The sequence below is a fragment of the Cherax quadricarinatus genome, chromosome 18 (assembly GCF_038502225.1).
Source record: "Cherax quadricarinatus isolate ZL_2023a chromosome 18, ASM3850222v1, whole genome shotgun sequence".
NCBI lineage: Eukaryota > Metazoa > Arthropoda > Malacostraca > Decapoda > Parastacidae > Cherax > Cherax quadricarinatus.
The window spans coordinates 4,174,878-4,195,338 of record NC_091309.1 but is presented as its reverse complement, the minus strand read 5'-3'; the positions used below and the strand labels follow the sequence as shown (position 1 = coordinate 4,195,338).

Here is a 20,461-nt window from a genome sequence, read left to right as displayed (position 1 = left end):
TGAGAGAGGATGTATGTGGGGAGTGTATAAGTTGAGAGAGGATGTATGTGGGGAGTGTATAAGTTGAGAGAGGATGTATGTGGAGGAGTGTATAAGTTGAGAGAGGATGTATGTGATGAGTGTATAAGTTGAGAGAGGATGTATGTGGGGAGTGTATAAGTTGAGAGAGGATGTATGTGGAGGAGTGTATAAGTTGAGAGAGGATGTATGTGGGGAGTGTATAAGTTGAGAGAGGATGTATGTCGGGAGTGTATAAGTTGAGAGAGGATGTATGTGGAGGAGTGTATAAGTTGAGAGAGGATGTATGTGGGGAGTGTGTAAGTTGAGAGAGGATATATGTGGAGGAGTGTATAAGTTGAGAGAGGATGTATGTGGGGAGTGTATAAGTTGAGTGAGGATGTATGTGGGGAGTGTATAAGTTGAGTGAGGATGTATGTGGAGGAGTGTATAAGCTGAGAGAGGATGTATGTGGAGGAGTGTATAAGTTGAGAGAGGATGTATGTGGAGGAGTGTATAAGTTGAGAGAGGATGTATGTAGGGGAGTGTAAAAGTTGAGAGAGGATGTATGTGGAGGAGTGTATAAGTTGAGAGAGGATGTATGTAGGGGAGTGTAAAAGTTGAGAGAGGATGTATGTGGAGGAGTGTATAAGTTGAGAGAGGATGTATGTAGGGGAGTGTAAAAGTTGAGAGAGGATGTATGAGGAAGTGTAGAGGTAAATGGGGACCCAAGGTGATCAACTTAAAGGTAAAGAATTTTGCTATATGTAGCGGAACGTTGAAACAGGTAGATGTGTTTCCTTGTTCACACAATTATATCATAGTAAAACCTTCATCTCCTACAGGGAATTACATCTACTATTGCATAATTATTCCACCTGTGACTGATGAGCAACTCTTAAATACTAATTTATATATTTTACAAAACCTATTTTCATTCATGAAGCATAAAGCAAACAACAGTATCTTAGCACAAAGTTTTGAGATTCCAGTCCAAAATCTTGACTTTCTCTTCCAGTGTTACATTACCATGCAGACAGTAATAGTCAACTGCACTTACTGTAACATTATTCAAATTTAATCACCATGTAAAACCATAATGACATGATTAACTATAAACTAATTTGTTTTTTTTTAAATATCAAATTAATCACAGATAAAACATTGATAATCTATTTAAATGGATTTCAAATTAATAACTTGGAGTCATATGTTTCTGACAATAATTAATGTCTGCTAAGCAAAAATATACTTAAGTTTGTTTATACCTTGTCTTCATTAACACGAGGAGCGACTGCTGTTGAACCATTCTGGGTTACCCAGTGCTCTCGCTCTATCAGTGCCTCATCTTCATTTAAATCTTCATCACTCTCACATCCTTCCCTCTCCACATGTCCTTTTCCTTCATTAAATTCATCCTTCATATTTTCTTTGGGTAGATTTTCCCAAGTGTTTTTCTGTGCGTCTGAGAACACGCTATCATTTGCTGCTGAACTGCTGTGCCCCTCTGGTATGGCTGTCAGACGTCCCTGGGGTGCAATGCTCTGAGGACCACCACCAGCACCAGCACTAGCAGCTGCTGGATCAGTCTCTGAAGCAAAGGATTCAACTGGATTTACTGGTCGACTGGAATTGAAGTTTGGCTGTGGCTTGGACGAAATACTGGCTTTCTCCCAAAAGAACCTCCTGCCATGATGTGCCTTAAACCTGGGAAAGACTCGTGCAAGGCATTCCACGTATGCATCGCGGTACTGACGATTCATAAGCACATAAACGACCACATTGACACAGTACTGAACCCAGTACAACACGTGTAAAAGTAAGAAGCGAACGGGGTACTTGACTTGCCTATCAACTGCATGGACTACTGCCACTGGCACGCTGCAAACTAGCACCAACAGGAAGATGATGAAGATGGTGCGAGCAACACGCATATCTCTGCGGTTGGTGTGGAGTCGCTGGCTTACAGTTGAAGACTGGTGAGTACTGAGAGAAAAATATGTCAACATATTACACTACAGTGGCAGCAAAATTCTTAGGACAATGCTGTAACTTTTAAGTATGCCTCATATTGATAAGTAATTATATACACAGTGACAAACTTTAGGAAGGAATGTTTATATACAACATAAATTATATTCTTGTTATTGCATGCAATGTATGTTCTCACATAAAATCTGTACAATGCACATGCGGTGACTGTATAATATAATTCATGAGATCAAAAAACCCAGAGTTAGCAGACTCACCGTTTACCATTGAGTAATCTGGCTGCATGAAGGCTATAGGGGGCAGAAGCCATCGTTAATGCTAAAAAAGAACTCAAGCAACATCCCCTACAGTCTATCTACTCCCACATCTCGTGAACCGAGAACATTTGGCATCCACAACATTCTTAACGAAGTGAAACTAAGCATTAAAATCAAGTCTACTGTACTTATGAAGGTTTGAAGTGGATTCTGCAGGAGTTCAGAGGATAGCAAATAAATATTGACTGCTTGTGGAATATCAAGAATTGACAAAACTTACACCAAGAAATGCCGAAACAAAACATATTCATGATTATATCAACATTATTTTATTTGTAATTTAAATATATTTCATTATTTATATATGCAAACAGGCTATAAGACGTTCTCTATATAAAAATGATAAAACAAAATATACAAATGCAAGTAAAACGAGTGTAAACCCAGTACAGTACGTACTTTGTGCATGAGCATGTGATAAGGTTTAGATAGTGTTTAGATAGGGTTCGGGATATTAGCAGTTTGGAGGGATATGTTGTGTATCTTTATACGTATATGCTTCTAAACTGTTGTGTTCTGAGCACCTCTGCAAAAACAGTGATTATGTGTGAGTGAGGTGAAAGTGTTGAATGATGATGAAAGTATTTTCCTTTTGGGGATTTTCTTTCTTTTTGGGTCACCCTGCCTCGGTGGGAGACGGCCGACTTGTTAAAAAAAAAAATACATCTTTTTTTCAACAAGTCGGCCGTGTCCCACTGAGGCACAGTGACCCAAAAAGAAAGAAAATCTCCCAAAAGAAAACACTTTCATCATCATTCAACACTTTCACCCCACTCACACATAATCACTGTCTTTGCAGAGGCACCCAGATACAACAGTTTAGAAGCATATATAAAGATATATAACATATCCCTCCAAACTGCCAATATCCCAAACCCCTCCTTTAAAGTGCAGGCATTGTACTTCCCATTTCCAGCACTCAAGTCCGGCTATATAAAAATAACCGGTTTCCCTGAATCCCTTCACTAAATATTACCCTACTCACACTCCAACAGCTCATCAGGTCCCAAATACCATTCGTCTCCATTCATTCCTATCTAACACGCTCACACATGCTTGCTGGAAGTCCAAGCTCCTCTCCCACAAAACCTCCCTTACCCCCTCCCTAAAACCTTTTCGAGGACGACCCCTGCCCCGCCTTCCTTTCCCTACAGATTTATACGCTCTCCAAGTCATTCTACTTTGTTCCATTTTTTCTAAATGACCAAAACATCTCACCAACCCTTCTTCAGCCTCTGAATAATACTTTTAGTATCTCCATACCTCCTCCTAATTTCCATACTATATACACTGCACTAAAAACAAAAGGAAAATTGGCTTGGACATTTGATACAATAATCATCTCACTATTGTTCTATTCTATTGGTCTTACTATTGCTATTTTCATGACATTTTTATCATATTACTATCATCAATACTTCAGTCACTACAAGTATCAATAAAAGTGTTTGTGGAGGTGTGAGGAACAAATGTGAGGTGTTCTGGAAATGTAAGGTACTGATGAAACAGGTGTTGAGGAAACGTGAAATGGTGAGGAAAATAACATGGGGAGGTGTGAGGAAGAGATATTAGGTGTCGAGGGAGGATACATAATGAGTCGAGAGGGGAGAGGATACATGAAGCGTTGAAACCAATTTTAGAGAACAATACCACTTTAAGAGTTGGAACTGCAGAGATGAGAGAATGAAGCAAGATGCAAAGGCAAGCAAGAAATCAGATTAATTGGAAATAACGCACTGCAAAGAATTATAACAAAGACAACAGACAAAAATATAATCAGAAAAGCAGTGATGCTTGTCACTCCAAGTTTGATATACAGTACTTACAATCTGGAACGAAGACTTGACTCTGACACCAACTTCTTGAGGCTTCTGAAGCTTGAGTTTGATCCTTTCCTCTCTACACCACAGGTGGAGGAGGTGGAGGCAGTGGAGCTGGTTGGGGAAGTAACCTTGATCTTTTCAGAGGTAGTGGAGCTGGTGGCTGGGGCAATCTTTGTGTTTCCACTTCGGGTGGAGGAACGGGCCACTCGGGCTGAGCTCAGTTTCACCTGGGAAAGTATCACAATAATTATTACATAGCCAATTACTGTAGGAAATTCAAATATTAAAAAAGTGTCCTCTCAAATTCTACTATGACTATATTTATGTTACTCTTCTGTTATACTTAAGGAATTTCAATAATGCTCTGAGTTATAGCTTTAATTTTGTGAATGCCGAAATTCAAGGCAATTTTTGAAAAATACAAATTTTAAGTAACTTTTAACTCAATATAATAATAGGAAACTGCAATAAAATAGTTTATAATAAGACTAACTGAGTATTAATTAAAATGACATAACTGGAACATAATTATCAAAATCAAAATCTTAACATAGTGAAAAAAATCACTAAAAAAAAACATTTACATAACATGACTGGACACTTCAGCAGATAACATGCAGATTTTTTTTTTTTCAAAAAGTCGGCCGTCTCCCACCGAGGCAGGATGACCCAAAAAAGAAAACTTCACATAATCAATATCATGCAGATAATCGTACATGACTACACAGTAGATGTATTTACATTACCACTACACAATAAGGACATGATCATTCTAATGGTATGCAACTCCCACGGAAGTCACACTATCATCACCAGACATGATCATATAACATCGACACAAGAGATGATCATTTCCTAATAGCATCAACGCAAGCCATGACCATGTGAACGTAGGGATGATATAAACATTATATCAACACAAGAGACGATGACATAATCGTGAAAAGAACAAGAAAGATGATATAAACGCATCAACATAAAAGATATTAACAACATACCAATAGAAGAGATATACATAAGAGATAATTTAAATGAATCACATAAGAGATGACTTAAACATATCACATAAGAGATGATTTAAGCATATCACATAAGAGATGATTTAAGCGTATCACATAAGAGATGATGTAAATAACATACACAAACAGAATTTACAATAAACTTTATGATAATGATCATCACAAGCCAGGGTACTTGTTTATAAACCAAAGATAGAGATAATACATACATTAAGTGATGACGCATACATTAAGCAATGATACATACATTAAGTGATGATACATACATTAAGGACATGTTGCTACGTATTCTGGTGTAAGCATACACTAGTGGACATGCTACTTCCTATACACACACTGACATGTTGTATATACATTCCCGGACATCATGTTGTATATACATTCACGGACATGCTAGTCTACACATACACGGACATGCTACTGTGTATACACACACACGGACATGCTACTGTGTATACACACACACGTACATGCTACTGTGTATACACGCCCTGACGCAAAAGTAGTCTTGACTGAAATGTTTCAGAATCGTGTAGTTATTATTGATTAAACTGTACCTACAATTTTATGAACCACCAGAAAACTCTCCCCGTCATCCAAGGAAAACAGATGTAACTAAAACTATGTATGAATTATGCGAGAACCCTTAGTTTTCCACCAAAACTGACCTATGCAATTTTGTTAAAAACGACGCAATACAAAATATGTTATTTTCCTAACATAATTAATAATTTGCGTTTAATAAAAATTACAAGTCTCTAAACTGATGTTTAGTTGAAATTTAGTTTAATCTTTTTCCTTGAAGGAGGAAGGGAGGGTGGAAATCTTCAGGTCGGCCAATTTGATCTTTTTTCATAATATGGAAGTTGTAAACCCTCATGGGTGACAGGGGAAGATGAGAGAAACATTTAAGTAGGACACAGCGCCAGGGTGAGTGCTAGGATGACTAGTACAACCTTGGCAGCTGGGGCAGCTGGAGGCGGAAAATTTTGGTTGAACTTTCGTTGTCTGAGTAATGCTCTTCTCACCACCTGACGGCAAGACACTTCAATGTACCACTAACTGTGCAATCACACAGTTATGGCCACCAGTAATTAGTTACAACCAGCAATAAATAATAGTCACCTGGTGTACAGAAATGTATAAATACATAACAGCATCTACTGCGTAGGAAGCCTACTCCAAGTAAATATAAATTATTTCTATAAATATTTTTTATATTTATTATATATACCAATAACTGTTTCAATGTGCATGTAATACTTATTAAATGTCAAGGTTGATGTAGCCTAATCCCTGTCATTACCTGTACACATACTGTCGCTGCTATTACTGTACTTGCATCTCCAGGTTTAACAACTAGTGTTAAACCCTCAGCTTTTAAGGAGCAATATTTACCTTTCAAGACACTGGGAAGTACTTGTGTCTACTGTCTTACACAGCAACGGCACTCTGGCAAGTACTTGTGTCAAATGCTTTATACGTACGTTTCACTCTGGGAAGTACTTGTGCCTACAACATTATATAATACTGAGAAGTGCTTCTGTGTCTACCGTCTTGAGCAGCAGCACTAAGAACTGTCTTTACTTCCTCATATAACACTGGGAAATGTTCGTGTTTACTGCCTCATTCATTCTAACACCTGCAGTTATTGTTACTCACCGCAGCCTCATTCATTCTAACACCTGCAGTTATTGTTACTCACCGCAGCCTCATTCATTCTAACACCTGCAGTTATTGTTACTCACCGCATCATTATTACCAATTTTACAGACAATTAACCACTACAGTACCAACGAAAGCTTCCACTCTCATTATCCACAACTATCACCACAGCAACCAGCAACCACTGTCATTACCCACAACCATCACAATAACCACTACCATCAACAACCACTATTATTGCCCGCAATCACCACCACTACCAGCAATAACCACTATTATTACCCGCATTCATAACTACCAGAAACAACCACTATTACATTACATCCAGCGTCCTGATGGCACGTTCAAGACTTCAGACGTCATCGTAACACCAGGAAGCAGCACTCATCATACAAGTTCATTACGTATCAAGTCTACATTATACAAAGTGATCGGTGTGGATATTCCTGTAAGAACAAATATACGCATTAAACGGAAATAGATACTACTCACTAATCAGCAGTGCAATACAATTTAAAAGAGATTCGGGAATTCTGAAAAGCAGACAAGCTAATGGTTAAAATTATAACTATAATTTTTAAAGGAGTGGACCGCTCAGTTAGCCGAAGACCTCGGTCAGATGACCAAAAGCTCCAGTGGCGGGTATCATATAACTAAGACCCGCATCAGGAAACACTTGTCCTGTTTCCTGACAAACATTACCTAACCTAACCTCTGAAAAGCTGAAAAATAGTTAGATACACATTAGCAACAGTCAAATATAATGCTCTCTTTCTCTCATTCCTGAACTTTGTTTCCAACGCAATGCATAAACGGCAATATTTTATCACATCTATCATTTTCAATCTATCCAAGATAACTTAAAAAAGACAAATACATTCATCATTACTCATTCTTTAGCCATATTTAATAACGTGCAAGGAAAAAATAAGTTCCTGGAGATATTACTGTTCTCACACTCCAACAGCATGCAAAACCCCACAAAACCACTTGCCTCAACCTGACTATAACAAATTCACGTGTTTGCTGGATGTTCAAACCCCTACCGCACATAACCACAATCGTCCTTTACGCCGTTCTTCAGATCAAAGTCAATAGACTCATTTACTGTCATGGTAAACTTTCACTCGTATCTTGGCAGTGTTCTTTCACCTTGTCTCACAGCAGTATGACTTTAAATCATTTGAATATTCAGCCATTTCCCAAGATGATACCCACAATACTTTCATATTTTACTCCATGTAAGTAGGTGGTGTAAGGAGACATGCCCCTCGACCTGCCCAGAACTGTACATGAATGTGAACCTTCACTCACCATGATGAAGACAAAGATGTATAGGATGAAGATGAGCAAAACAGGAATGACGGCTTCAACCAAGATGTACACATAGCGAGCCTTGATGCTCGCTGATCCCATGTCACACTCCATTGTGTCCGTGTTGAACTCATACTGACCCATCACCTGTTGATAAAATGTATTATATATATATATATATATATATATATATATATATATATATATATATATATATATATATATATATATATATATATATATATATATATATATATATATATATATATATATATATATTGGCGGTTTGGAGGGATATGTTGTGTATCTCTATACGTATATGCTTCTAAACTGTTGTATTCTGAGCACCTCTGCAAAAGCAGTGATAATGTGTGTGTGTGGTGAAAGTGTTGAATGATGAAAGTATTTTCTTTTTGGGGATTTTCTTTCTTTTTTTTGGGTCACCCTGCCTCGGTGGGAGATGACCGACTTGTTGAATATATATATATATATATATATATATATATATATATATATATATATATATATATATATATATATATATATATATATATATATATATTGTGCAGAATAAGACAAACCGCGAAAATCAATTTGAACATAACGAAAACATATATACAATTTATTTTAAGGAATATTAAATCAATTTAAACTCGTCTATGATATATTAAGAAGAATTTGACTAAAAAAAATCTTTAGTTTAAATGAGGTTTCTAAGTTAGGCTTAGTCAAAGATTTTGTTTTACATAATTTTCAACGAAAATATGTTATATAATTAAAGTCACACACACACACACACAAACCTACTAGAGTTTTATGACAAGGTGACAGAAGTAAGATAAGAGAGAGGGGTGGATCGACTGCATATTTTTGGACTGCAAGAAGGCCTTCGACACAGTTCCTCACAAGAGGTTACTGCAAAAGCTAGAGGACCAGGCACACATAACAGGAAAGGCACTGCAATGGATCAGAGAATATCTGACAGGGAGGCAACAACGAGTCATGGTACGCGACGAGGTGTCAGAGTGGGCGCCTGTGACAAGCGGGGTTCCACAGGGGTCAGTCCTAGGACCTGTGCTGTTCTTCGTATATGTGAACGACATAACGGAAGGGATAGACTCAGAAGTGTCCTTGTTTGCAGATGATGTGAAGTTAATGAGAAGAATCAAATCGGACGAGGATCAGGCAGGACTACAAAGAGACCTGGACAGGCTACAAGCCTGGTCCAGCAACTGGCTCCTTGAATTTAACCCTGCCAAATGCAAAGTCATAAAGATTGGGGAAGGGCAAAGAAGACCGCAGACACAATATAATTTAGATGGCCAAAGACTGCAAACCTCACTCAAGGAAAAAGATCTGGGGGTGAGTATAACACCGAGCATATCTCCTGAGGCGCACATCAATCAGATAACTGCTGCAGCATACGGGCGCCTGGCAAACCTAGGGATAGCGTTCCGATACCTCAGTAAGGATTCGTTTAAGACTCTGTACACCATTTACGTCAGGCCCATACTGGAGTATGCAGCAAAAGTTTGGAATCCACACCTAGTCAAGCACGTCAAGAAATTAGAGAATGTGCAAAGGTTTGCAACAAGACTAGTCCCAGAGCTACGGGGATTGTCCTATGAAGAAAGGTTGAGGGAAATCGGCCTGACGACACTGGAGGACAGGAGGGTCAGGGGAGACATGATAACGACATATAAAATACTGCGCGGAATAGACGAGGTGGACAAAGACGGGATGTTCCAGAGATGGGACACAGACACAAGAGGTCACAATTGGAAGTTGAAGACTCAGATGAATCAAAGGGATGTTAGGAAGTATTTCTTCATAGAGTAGTCAGGCCATGGAATAGCCTAGAAAGTGATGTAGTGGAGGCAGGAACCATACATAGTTTTAAGGCGAGGTATGATAGAGCTCATGGGGCAGGGAGAGAGAGGACCTAGTAGCAATCAGCGAAGAGGCGGGGCCAGGAGCTGTGACTCGACCCCTGCAACCACAAATAGGTGAGTACAAATAGGTGAGTACATATACACATACACAATATATATATATATATATATATATATATATATATATATATATATATATATATATATATATATATATATATATAAATCTGAAAACGAGTCGCTAAAATCATTTCGTGAGTTTGCACCGGGTTAAGAATTTCAAGAGGAAACTCGGAATACCAACGAGATCAGTGACGTTGAAAATTCCAGGTTGCTGTGGTGCTGCTACTGCATCAATGTTATTATCATCAATTAAGGGATGATTTTCCCTGCAACTGGGGATGGGTTTTTCTTCCAGGGAACCGGGGCTACTCTTCCTTGGATCAAACCTACCTCCTATTCCCCAAGCACTGTATGACTAGTACGTATCAAAGTATTCCCCATTACTATAATTAAAATTAATGTTATAACACCAAATCATAATTCTGTAATAATAATAATAATAATAATAATAATAATAATGGTGATAATTTTGAAAAAAAAGTCACTAAATTCAGGTTAATATATGCAATATTATACGAGGATATCACTGAGAAAGTACAGACTCGCTACGGAGCTGATTCATATTGAATACCTCTTATGTCTAGCTTAGTAGACAGAGGATCGAGCCTCCACCACTCTTTGAATGGCCAACAGTTTAGCACATCACATACTATATACGTGATGCAAGTTTTATACATGAACAAAAATTAAAAAAAAAAAAATATTCATTTTAAATTCCGAATCGAGTTAAAATATACAAGAATTTAACTGTAGTAATTTCGTTTTAGCATAAGCAGGTTAGGTTATCACACCTGAAACTTAACTCCCAGAACATGCACAAACATTTACAATCAACACGGTTTATATATTAAAAGGAGTTTATCTCTGAGTATAAATACACAGTTTACTTCAATTTCTATATATAAAATATTCTTGACTGGTGATGTACATGTTACATACACTTTTAATGACCCCTCGTGGCCTTAGAAGTAATAAACCAACCAACCATATACCATCACGCATTCTGAAGAACTTAGCTCTAACATAAACATGTGTATGTATATGTTTATGCATGTATGTGTACACAGTGCATGTACATACAGTGCATGTATGCATGCATACAAATATTTGTATACGCTTAGAAATAAGAGACCAACAAGTATATAAGATTATTTAGGCCCAATGCAATCTAGGTAAAATACAGTCGGCAATCACATGTCTGACACCTTAAAGTTGGCCCAGGCAGTGACTACATCCACCAGCACACTGGGAAGCCTCTACCTCAAACCCGGGCTACACGTTATACATGATTCCAGGGATCACCGTCCTGGCGACCCGGTCTCAAATAATACCTGCTAAATACATTTAAATACAAGAGCATAAACAATCAACACGCAGCTAATTAAAGATAAGTGTATACTCAACGTAAGTAAAAGTTTGTAAGATGCATCTGTCATCTTGCACGTTCATGGGACAAAAAGAAAAAAAAAACAACATTGAGCCAAACCACCAAGACAAATGAGTAAACATACATTACGATCCAACGATCATTAAAAACAAGAGGACAAAACCAACACCCATACTCATGGACGTTGTTAACATGTTAAAGTACAAACTTAGATAGTTTACCCCGAGGGCTGGTGGCAGCTTGAGGAAGAGGGAGTAGATCCAGATTCCGCCAATGTAGGACCCCATGATGATGGGTCTGTTGATGGAGGCGTAGAGTCTTGGCACACTCACTGCCAGGGCTCTGTGCAGGAGAAGAGTCATGTTGATAACTAAGACACATCACATGTGCTACAGTCATGTACCTGTTGGTCATAGCCCCTGCGGCCGGGTCTCAGATCAGGTCCCCTGCTTCACGGTAAATAACATTTCCTCTTTAAGACACTGATACACAATTATGTAAAATAATGGTCTACATTCTGGAACCGATATTAATTATACAAAACATTTTAATAGTCTGCCCAGTTCAGACGATATAATATTGTGAAATTACAGTTCATTATACATCGTACACGCTTAATTAAACTATACTTACACCCAGGCAATACTTACAAACCATAAACGACCAAACAATACTTATACACCATACACAACCAGAAGCACAATTCTAACCATAAAACCATCCTTAAAAGCACACAACTGCATCACTCCAGTACTCTACCCCCACTGACTCCAACATATGGTACCATCATCTGCTGTATATATTGTCATCATCTGGTGTGTACGATACCATCATCCGTTGTATAGTGTACCGGTGGTATCCTCGCCATAACGCATTAACATTCCGTGCAGTTTGGTTCTCTCTGTACATAACGTCATTAACACTGATGACGCTGATCTTTCATTTGGACAGTGACAATAACACAACTACCACCATCGCCATTACCACGACCACAACTACTATCATTACTACCACTATTACCACCACAATCACCACCAATAGCCTCATTACTGCTACCATCACCAGTACAACTAACACTATCCACCACTACCAGCACCAACATTTATGATGCTATCCTCGTAAACTCTATTTCCTCTGTGGGAGTTCAGAGTATCGTGAGCGATGGTAATTTGAATGTAAATGCAGCTGAATTCCTGATGAAAGAAAACCTTCTTAAGTTTCCGAAGTTCCTGAAGCTCTATTCAATCTAGGCATTAGTGGAATGCTTGACATGCGGACAGAGGTTCGAGCCTCCCCTCTTTCTTGTCAAATTGTGGGTACGGGATGACCGCCTCACTAAAATATAATAATAATCATAACTTCATCGTCCTGCTGAAATCTATCATTGGGTGCTCCCACAATGTAACCATCACACAGGACAGACTTGCTGCACATTACAAACGTTCTCACAATGTACCTATCACACACTGAGGGTATTTCACAATATTACTATCATATACAGATGTGAAGCTGCACACTACTAGCTGTGTGGCCGCACACTGCGGGTGCAATTCAGTTCAAAAGGCAATGATATCGCCCCAGGAGGGTCAACTCACCTAGTGAGAGCTATGGCGAGGATGGTCTGTAGTTCGACCTGAGTGAGCGTGTACCTAACGGAGGTAAAGAAAATACAATCACGGTCGGTGAGGAGGGACTCGCTGTGTTGCTGCAGGTACAAGTACTGAGCTCCGGACATGGGCAAGATGAACACGCAGAAGAGTAGCTCCACCACCGCCAGGTTAACCACGAATGCCGTGGCTGATGTGCGTAGCTTCTTGCTCATGGGCAGGGCGATGATGGTGAGCAGGTTCCCTGCAAAGAAACCACTTGGTAATAATAATGAATTTCTAGAAATATATTATTATTATTATTAGTAGTAGTAGTAGTCACAGAAAGCAGCAATATTAGGTAGAAGAATTTTTACGGGGAAGTACTAAACTCGCAGGAGTTGTGCAGCACCTGGGTAATATAAAGCAATCAGATTCGATCCAAGGAAGAGTAAAGCACATCCAACTCCTTGGATCAAGCATAGAGGAACCTCCCTTGAGGGAAAAAAGAGAGACGGTACTCAATGAGGAGTAAAATGATGAACTACAACGAAATAAACTGCTCATCAACAGTGTACTTTTGACTTAAAAATGAATTTAACTAGAGATTAATGTGTAGATTTTATTAGGGCCACATCAACACAGTTTTTCACCAGTATATAAAGAAGAATCAAACTCACAGTACTCATAGTTAATGGAATCCAGGAACATATATTCAGCAGGGCATAAATCAATGAAATATTTTCTATTTGACACCCTCCTCAGGCAGGCGCTGCTAGGATGCCTTTCATATATATATATATATATATATATATATATATATATATATATATATATATATATATATATATATATATATATATATATATATATATATATATATGTCGTGCCGAATAGGCAGAACTTGCTATCTTGACTTAAATAGCAACGTTCATCTTGCCATATAGGACAAGTGAAAATTTGTGTATGCAATAATTTCGCAAAAATCATTCTGAACCTAACGAAAAAAATATATTTCACTGTGTTTGTTTAGTATTAAATTATTGTAAACAAATCTAAAATATATTTAGTTGGGTTAGGCTAAAATAAATTGCTCTTGTTATAATAAGGTTAGGTAAGTTTTCTAAGTTCCTTTTGGTGCAAAATTATAAATTTTTACATTAACATTAATGAAAAAAATATATCTTTAAATGTATAAGAGAAAATTTTAGAAACGACTTAATTTTAAATGAGTTCTTGCTAATTGACCAGTTTTACATATTCGGCACGACATATATATATATATATATATATATATATATATATATATATATATATATGTGTGTGTGTGTGTGTGTGTGTGTGTGTGTGTGTGTGTGTGTGTGTGTGTGTGTGTGTGTGTGTGTGGTTTGTGTGTGTGTGTGTGTGTGTGTGTTGGTTTGTGTGTGTGTGTGTGTGTGTGTGTGTGTGTGTGTGTGTGTGTGTGTGTGTAGTAGTAGGCTGGTAGACAGCAACCGCACAGGGAGGTACTACCATCCTGCCTAGTGAGTGTAAAACGGAAGCCTGTAATTGTTTTACATGATGGCAGGATTGCTGGTGTCTTTTTATTCTGTCTCATACACATGCAAGATTTCAGGTACGTCTTGCTACTTCTACTTACACTTAGGTCACACTACACATACATGTACAAGCATATATGTACACACCCCTCTGGGTTTTCTTCTATTTTCTTTCTAGTTCTTGTTCTTGTTTATTTCCTCTTACCTCCATGGGGAAGTGGAACAGAATTCTTCTTCCGTAAGCCATGCGTGTTGTAAGAGGCGACTAAAATGCCGGGAGCAAGGGGCTAGTAACCTCTTCTCCTGTATGTATTACTAAATGTAAAAGGAGAAACTTTCGTTATTCCTTTTGGGCCACCCCCCCTCGGTGGGATACGGCCGGTGTGTTGAAAGATATATATATATATATATATATATATATATATATAAACACTGATCTCTGGCTGAAGGAGACTCGAACCTACGAACCTTGGAATAAGGTAGGCAGTGCTTTACCAATCTACCCATACTGGACCCATACCTTGGAGTCCAGCTTGCGCTAGACTTTGATCCAAGGCAGCCAGCTTTCAGGGAGAAGACTTACAGCTTTTCCATCCACTGCATGCCTTACTAGAGATATTAACAATGCAAGGAATTCGCAAGAGCAGGCGAAATATACACAAACACTGATCTCTGGCTGAAGGAGACTCGAACCTACGAACCTTGGAACAAGGTACGCAGTGCTTTCCCAATCTACCCACACCTGACCAATACCTTGGAGTCCAGCTTGCGCTAGACTTTGATCCAAGGCAGCCAGCTTTCAGGGAGAAGGCTTACAGCTTTTCATCTCATCAACTGCTCCCAGTAATTAGGTGCCTTATCGTACTTATGTATGCTGTGAAAGTTATCTGTACACTCTCCAAGTCAGCAATTTCGCCTGCCTTGAAGCGGGCAGCTAGATTGAACCTGAATGCCTCATATTTCTCCCCACAGTTTAGCTCGTCCACCCTTATTAAAATGAATGTAAACGAAAGGAAGAGACTCACCATAGGACAATCATAATTTTTAAAGGGGTGGACCGAAAAGGCAATGGAAGGCCTCGGTCGGGTGACCAAAAGCTCAGTGGCGGGTCATAATATGACTAAAACCCGTGCCAGGAAACATTTTTAATGTTTCCTGACGTAACTCACCAAAGGTTCCTAGGATGGATATAATGAAGGCGCTGGCGGCAGTGAAGCCTAGCATGTTGTAAGGGTACTGAGGCGACACATCCTGAGTGTTACCAGGCACGAGGGCATCCGTTACTGCCTGGATGTTGCCCTCCAAGGGGGTGCTGGTGGCCAGGGTGGTCAAGACGGTAGTCAGGTTAGGCATGAAGGCTTGCAGGGCGTTGCTGCCCGACATCCTGTGGGTGAGGGCAGAATTGAGTTCGGCGGCGCTATAGGACGGGGCACCATCCTGATTCATCTCCATGAAGTCCATTCTTCTGCCTTAGGCACTCACCACCTGTAGCACAGAGACCACAACACCATTAGTCTTACAATATCCGTCTTTTTATTATAATTTTTTTTTTTTTTTTTTATATTTTATTTAAAACAGTGCGATACAAATGACAGAAATATATTAAAAAGATACACGACAAAAGATTACTGCACTAGAATCGCACTTAACCCGAGACCTAATAACGACACCATACAGTACAGTGGTAATACACACTCACACACACCACACCGTTATGTTACATTGGTATTATTACACTCACACACAACACACCGTATATTACAGTGATAATACACTCACACAACACTATACATTACAGTGGTATTGCTTTATTTGTTAAAGAACATCTCTAACAAGGTTACATATTACCAAACATCAAACACTGGAAATTATGAAGATTGTACAATAAAACAGAGATAAAAACAAACAAACACGCACAATGACACACACAAGCACACACATTACACTACACGAGACTACATCAGGCACATACTAGGTGAGGTTTCTGCCTGTCAACACACGTATGCAAGACTAATTCTAAGATCTCAGGTGCTTAACAGAGCACCACGATACTCAAAACATTAATATTGGCGATTATCACGAGATCTTAACATACATAGGTATTTACTATTCAAAGAAGGAAACGGGATAATACTAAAAGTCACAATAAAAACATCCAATATAACAAAACAAAACTACGATGTGATATTTTACATCTCAGCAAAACAAAGAAAAATAATGCAAACTAGTTACATGTAATATAATATTACTGAAAAGCACACTGTAACACAGCATAAAATATAACAAAATAAAAACCAATTGCTATACGCTAGGAAACACTTTTTACCACTTACAATTGAATCAAAAACAGTAAAGACTCCTATGCACATATTTGAGTCTCATAGAAAATTTTCATCATAAAGTCCTTGAAATGATTTATACATGATAAAAATATGCAATCGTAGTGCTACACCTTCCTCAATGATAATTGTGTAGTTCTTGAAAACCTCGGGGTAATAACCCTACTGCCTCTAGATATCAAAACTCATTTATACATCCATATAAACAGCTCTCCATGCTCACACCCAAGTCTAGGAAAATAGCCCGTCGTATCCCTTTACCCATTTTGCAAATCCCATAAATCCCTTAATGTGAAATTTCGATAACCCTCACTAAAATCTCTCTCCCATCTCCCTCCATACACCCCTTTATTTCTACACTGTGTCCTATAAAAAGTTGCTGCCAATGCATTAATTCTTGCACGCACGTCCGCCTCCCTCATAGCCCACATCATGTATATATAATCCGTAATCATATACCCAATCGCATTCTCAACCCTTTTATTCACCCCAGTTATATCTAAACTTAAAACCCTCAAAACCTGCAAACCCCCTCCCCCCACTAACCTTAAAACCTTACCCATCCAAACCCTTATAAGTTCAATACAATCGCAAAAATACACCGTATGATAAATAGTCGCCAATCCTCCACAATCCCTGCATTCCCCATCCTCTCGTATTCTCTTATAGAATAAAACCATTCCTGACGGCAAGATTCCATGTAAAAATCTATACATAACTTCTCTGACTTTAGGTTTTAAACGCAATTTATTTAAACGCCCCCAAATATTATGCCAATCATACATCGGATAAACTCCTTCTACCGCCGCTACCAGAGCCTTACCATCTGCCCTATCAAGATTTCTCAATTTAATTTGTGAGTGATCCCTCACGTTTATGAAGACCCGTAACATTGCCTCACCTATCATGAACTCCCGACCCCCCCACCACCGTCGCATATCCTGATGTATCCTATGAAGACCGTCTTCTTTCGCCCCTCCCTCCCGCTTATAACTATGTTTTAAATACATACTTATTATCCTCTTTTCGACATCTATAAGACCCAGCCCTCCACGGCCAACCGGGAGTGTGACAACCGCTCTACTTAACCATTCGCTCCCTGTTCCCCAAATGAATCTAAAAACACTTTTTTGTAACCTTTTTAATTCACAACGAAGTATCGGAAATATTACCGTAACATGCCATAGTTTACTATATAATAGCACATTCGTTGTTATCACCCTTTGTTGCAAACTTAAATTAGCAGCTCTCAACCCACTAAGACGCTTCAGAACACTATCAACGATACGCACGGAATTTATTTGTTGTGCTGACTTGATATCATTTACATAAACGATCCCACATATCTTTATTTGGTCCACCCTTTCCCACCTTTCAGCTACCATTCCTTCCTCACGCGACCCTTTTCCAAGATTCATATACTTTGTTTTCCTCATGTTGATCGTCATGCCAGTAGCCTTTTCAAAAACTTTCACTAACTTTTCTACCCGAATCAAATCCATGTTTTCTCTCACCAAAATCGTCGTGTCGTCGACATATCCAACAATGCCCGCTCCCCCACCCCTTACATTACTCATCCCATTTGCTTCCAATAAAACCCTTATCCCTCTATAAAAGGGATCTTGAAAACAAGCAAAAAAAATTTGTGAAAGGGGACAACCTTGACGCAAACCCCTTCCCATCTGAATCCGATCTCCCAACCTCCCATTCACCTGCACACGCAAAGATGCCTCTTGATACATTAATTTGGCCCATGATATAATTTCCGCCCCAAACCCCTGCCATCTCATTATCTTCCATAACGTCTCCCGTTCCACACTATCATATGCCGCCTCCCAATCTATAGCCAATACCCCCCCATCTCCCAATCTTACTCTTTCTTCAATAAAACTTCTAATCATACCGTGACCTTCATACATAGACCTGCCCGGCACCCCATATTGTCCCTTGTCAATCACTTTGCCCAGGACTTTTTTTATTCTGTTGGCCAAGATCCTTCCAAAAATTTTATAGTCCCCACATAATAACGAGATTGCACGATAATCTTTAACCGTTAATGGCTCGCCTTTAGGAACTAGGACGACCACAGCCAACCTTTGTTGTTCCCCTAAAACCCCATCCCGCTTCATGATATTGAATAAACGTACCAAAAACCCCTTTAAAACGTTCCAATTTTGAATATAAAAGTCGCTGGGCAACCCATCTATTCCTGGCGCCTTACCCAATTGCGCCCCAGATAAAGCCTCCCAAGTCTCACACTCCGTTATCGGCCCTCCCAACATCAAACGATCATGCTCCTCCAGCTCACAACGCACAAACCTACCGATTGACTGCAATGCAATTTCACTTATTCCAACACTTTGCGTTTTCAATTTAACCCAAGCATCAATATACCCACTCATACCCTCCGTCGTCGTCAACACCTGATTCACTCTATACCCCTGCATACCTACCTGGACATTCAACCCCATTAACTCCATTGCTTTGCGACGTCTGTGTTGATTCCTCAACACACACGCCGACGGCCGATCTCCCCACAAAACCTCTTCGATTCCACCCTTAAGCCTTTCCCCATCAAACCTTTCGTTTTGTAAATTACGTAGTTGCTCCTTAATTCGTTCAATTTCTGTAACAGGATAATTAGCATTCGCTTGTACATAGCAGTCGCGCAACTGCCCCTCTAAATATCGTTGGAAACCATACTGTAACTGATTATATCTCACTCCCTGACTAATATAAAATTCCTTAATTCGCTTTTTGGCTATCATTTCCCACCAATTAACCAAAGCCACATCTCCAGGTGCTTCAACCACAAGGCGTTCCCACATATGCCCAAAAGACAAACGACTTTCCTCTCTCTTCAATAACTTTACATTTAATTTCCAAAATGACGGACCCCTTCTAGGCACACCCTCAATATCTACATCCATTACAACTCCTCTATGATCCGAAAAAACCACATTTATCACACTCACTCTCCGCACTGTAACCGCACTAGACACGTACATTCTATCTAATCTCGCCGCATAATCTCTTCTAATGAAAGTATGCTCCACATTGCCACCCCCCCCACACACATCCATTAAACCCACACTCGTCAATAAATCTCCCAGGAACCCCAAGCAACAACCCGCTCCTCGAGGCTCCACATCTTTTCGTCGTATTACACAATTCCAGTCTCCCCCTATTATCGCTACATTTGGTAAACTACGTAGATGATATACTAATACATCTTGTACAAAATGAGTTTTAAGTCGTGCATCTCCCTCGGCCGGCCCATATACACCTACAAAACTTATATGTACTCTACCCCATAAACCATCCACCCTAATCACTCTCCCCTCCCCCCTTTCACTATGGCGTACTACAAACGGGCTATTTTCCTTTACCAGAATGGCGACGCCTCCTTTTAACCTCGTCGCATATTCCATATACACATCGTAACCATCTAATTCCAACTCATATCCAA

The 20,461-nt window shown here is 39.2% G+C and overlaps 1 protein-coding gene across 5 annotated transcripts in view; it reads right to left on the bottom strand.

Moving 5' to 3' along the window:
* Positions 1–599: 599 nt before the first annotated feature.
* Positions 600–20,461, bottom strand: part of LOC128689304 (protein trapped in endoderm-1) — a 252,344-nt gene continuing 232,482 nt past the window's right edge. For 2 of the 5 annotated variants that reach the window (XM_070086095.1, XM_070086096.1), the window contains exons 3-10: positions 15,823–16,138; positions 13,125–13,380; positions 11,751–11,871; positions 8,128–8,274; positions 6,105–6,179; positions 4,133–4,356; positions 2,247–2,279; positions 601–1,983 (exon numbers count right to left, since the gene is read on the bottom strand). In XM_070086095.1, coding sequence (XP_069942196.1) covers positions 1,260–1,983; positions 2,247–2,279; positions 4,133–4,356; positions 6,105–6,179; positions 8,128–8,274; positions 11,751–11,871; positions 13,125–13,380; positions 15,823–16,114 — 1,872 coding nt within the window. In that variant the 5' untranslated portion in view covers positions 16,115–16,138 and the 3' untranslated portion in view covers positions 601–1,259. Of the gene's footprint in view, positions 1,984–2,246; positions 2,280–4,132; positions 4,357–6,104; positions 6,180–8,127; positions 8,275–11,750; positions 11,872–13,124; positions 13,381–15,822; positions 16,139–20,461 lie in introns of all 5 variants that reach the window. The other 3 variants (XM_053777446.2, XM_070086099.1, XM_070086097.1) reach the window with 3 other exon arrangements.